The sequence below is a fragment of the Pollicipes pollicipes genome, unplaced genomic scaffold, assembly GCF_011947565.3.
Source record: "Pollicipes pollicipes isolate AB1234 unplaced genomic scaffold, Ppol_2.1 Scaffold_5724;HRSCAF=6776_pilon_pilon_pilon, whole genome shotgun sequence".
NCBI lineage: Eukaryota > Metazoa > Arthropoda > Thecostraca > Pollicipedomorpha > Pollicipedidae > Pollicipes > Pollicipes pollicipes.
The window spans coordinates 27,748,141-27,750,839 of record NW_023596746.1 but is presented as its reverse complement, the minus strand read 5'-3'; the positions used below and the strand labels follow the sequence as shown (position 1 = coordinate 27,750,839).

At 58.4% G+C, this 2,699-nt stretch overlaps 1 protein-coding gene across 1 annotated transcript; it reads left to right on the top strand.

Moving 5' to 3' along the window:
* The first annotated feature begins 544 nt into the window (after nucleotides 1-544).
* Nucleotides 545-2,014, top strand: LOC119102897 (transmembrane protease serine 3-like). The gene has a single exon (XM_037226346.1). It carries the CDS (start codon nucleotides 545-547, stop codon nucleotides 2,012-2,014), a length of 1,470 nt encoding a protein of 489 aa, XP_037082241.1.
* Nucleotides 2,015-2,699: the final 685 nt, after the last annotated feature.

The window sequence follows — 2,699 nt, the reverse complement described above, 5'->3', positions numbered from 1 at the left end:
TACGTCACTTTTAGCACGATTGATACGCGATAAAGAGAACAACGCGAAGTCATTACCGCTTTGTCAGAGCCATCAGTAATGCGAACGGCCATCGGTGACAGTTTGGGCCCACTGGCCCTCTTTGACACCGTTCGAAGGCGCTCATCCCGCATGTGCAATCTAGGTTGCAAATGTGGCGCACAATAAATCGTTTGCATTTGTCGGCAGCAGTGACGGACCGGGCAGGAGGCCGGGGACGGATTCCGTATAAAGACCGCCATCCCGACACTGCTGCAGCATACTTTAGAGGGCGCACTGCAGCACTGACATGCAGCTACTGGTCAAACTGACTACCATCGGCCTGCTGGCCGTGGCCAACGCACAGATACCAGAGGACGGTAGGCAAGCCATGCCCTACAAGCCTTTGCCACCGGAAAATGCTTTTTTCGGTGGCTTCGCGAATTCTGACCGCGATGGGAACACTAAATTATTGCTCGACCCGACAGCGACTGGGTCCAGTTCCAACTCTGAACCGGCGCTTGGTGGACTGCCGAAATCACCAGCAATGCCTGCGCTGGAGACGTCAGAAGACAGGGGCTCCATGGGTAAGATCATCGGCTGCGGCACACGCACAGTGTCCAAGGGGTTTCACTACATCCAGTCGCCGAACTTCCCCAGACCCTACCGCAACAACTTCATCTGCTCCTACCGTCTGTGGGCGGAGAACCGCGGGGTCCTTAGCATGTCATGCGGCAACTTCACCCTGGAGGACTCTCCGAGGTGTCGATACGACTACATGCTGGTTGGCGGGCGTCGCTATTGCGGCACTCAGAAACCGCGGCCTGTGCTCAACATCAACCGAATCACCGCCACCTTCTGCTCCGACTGCAAGGGCACATACAGCGGCTACCGCTGCCTGATCGAGTCCAGAGCCCCTGGCTCGGGCCCCGACAGTCTGCGATGTGGCAGTCACCGGCTAAACCCCGGCACCTACACCATCACCTCCTTAAACCACCCGGCCAGCTATGAGAACTACCTCCACTGCAGCTGGACCCTGCGAGCCGCGTTCCGCAACGACCGCATCTCCGTCCGCTGCAGCAAGTTCGATCTGGAGAGCGTCGGAGGGTGCCGCTACGACTGGCTCAGCGTCAACGGCCGCAGGTACTGCGGCAGGCGGGGACCGCGCGTCACCAGCACCAACCAGATGACGCTGGAGTTCAGCACCGACTTTTCGGTGGTGCGACCCGGCTTCCGGTGTACGGTGCGTGTCACCGCCTCCACGTGCCGGTGTGGCGTGCGCAACAGCCGGTCGCGCATCGCCGGCGGCAACGTTGCGCAGCCCAGCGAGCACCCGTGGCAGGTAGCTCTGACGCACGGCCGCACCTTCATCGGCGGAGGCACCATCATCAACAATCAGTACGTGTTGACGGCGGCGCACTGCGTGGCCGGCCTGAACGCTTACCACCTGAAGGTGTTCGCCCGGGAGCACAATCGCACGACGTCGGACGGGGAGTTAGGATTGCCGGTATCGAGCGTCATCGTGCACCCCAGCTTCTCCAACGAGTCGCTCGCCTACGACGTCGCGCTGCTGCGGCTATCCCGCCCGCTCAACTTCGTCGCGTACAGCAACCAGGTGGCGCCTGCGTGCCTGCCGGCCCGCCTGACCGAGCAGTATGTCAACCGCCTTGCCAGCGTCACCGGCTGGGGCGGCGCGGCCGCCAACAGCACCCCGTCGGATGTGCTCCGCGAGCTCAACGTCCGCATCATCTCCAACAGCGCCTGCCAGGCGGCGCGCGGCACCGCGGCGTCGAGCGTGCTGTGCGCGCTGAGCACCCGACGAGGGCACGGCCTGTGCACGGGAGACGCCGGCGGTGGGCTCACCTACTGTAACCGTCGCAGGCGCTGGGAGGTGGTGGGAGTGGTCTCGGCCGGGGAGTTGTGCGGCGCCACCACCGCGCCCGGCATTTACACCCGGGTCACCTCCGTGCTGTCTTGGATCAGGGAGTGTACGGTGGGCGCCACCACCTGCCCGTAAGATGACCTTTCACACGGCAGGTGTCGTGCGAGGAGTTGGGGCGCCACAGGCACATGCAGGTGAAGGGTTTGGTACACCGTTGTTTAAAGACGGGCTTCTTCAAGGCAATATTTAATAGTATCAGTGTGAAGTGCATTCTCATTCGTCGGTGGCTTTTTAAATCAGCTTTTAATGTCACAATTTCCTGCGCAGCTTTTATTTAAGTTAAAATGCATTAACGACAAGCTGGGTAAGTCGTAAGCATAGTCGTATTGGCACGGAATTTCATAAAGAATGCCATGATTGGTTCATTCACTGAAACTATCCGGCTCCAGATGATTTGGCAATGGTTGATGTGAAATATTATAAGGCTTGTACATACATGGACTGCAATTATATACAATGTCTGTTTCTGTGAACTACTGCTGTGAACTAATCACGTAACTAATTCCACAAGTGGCAGTATACGTTGTTCTTGCCCCGAGCAAGTTGGCGGCCGGTGGGGGTTAGGTGGGCGCGGGGAAGGGGGAGGGGGCGCAACAAAGGGGCACATCTGTTGTGACGAAATACCTCTAGGGGGTGATGTTTTGAGACCACATAAAAATAGTAGATGGCTTCGCCACTGGCAGCGTGGACAAAGTATCAATTGCACATACATTGCAAGGCACAAATATATCAAGCCACGAAACAACCGGGAGCATAAAAC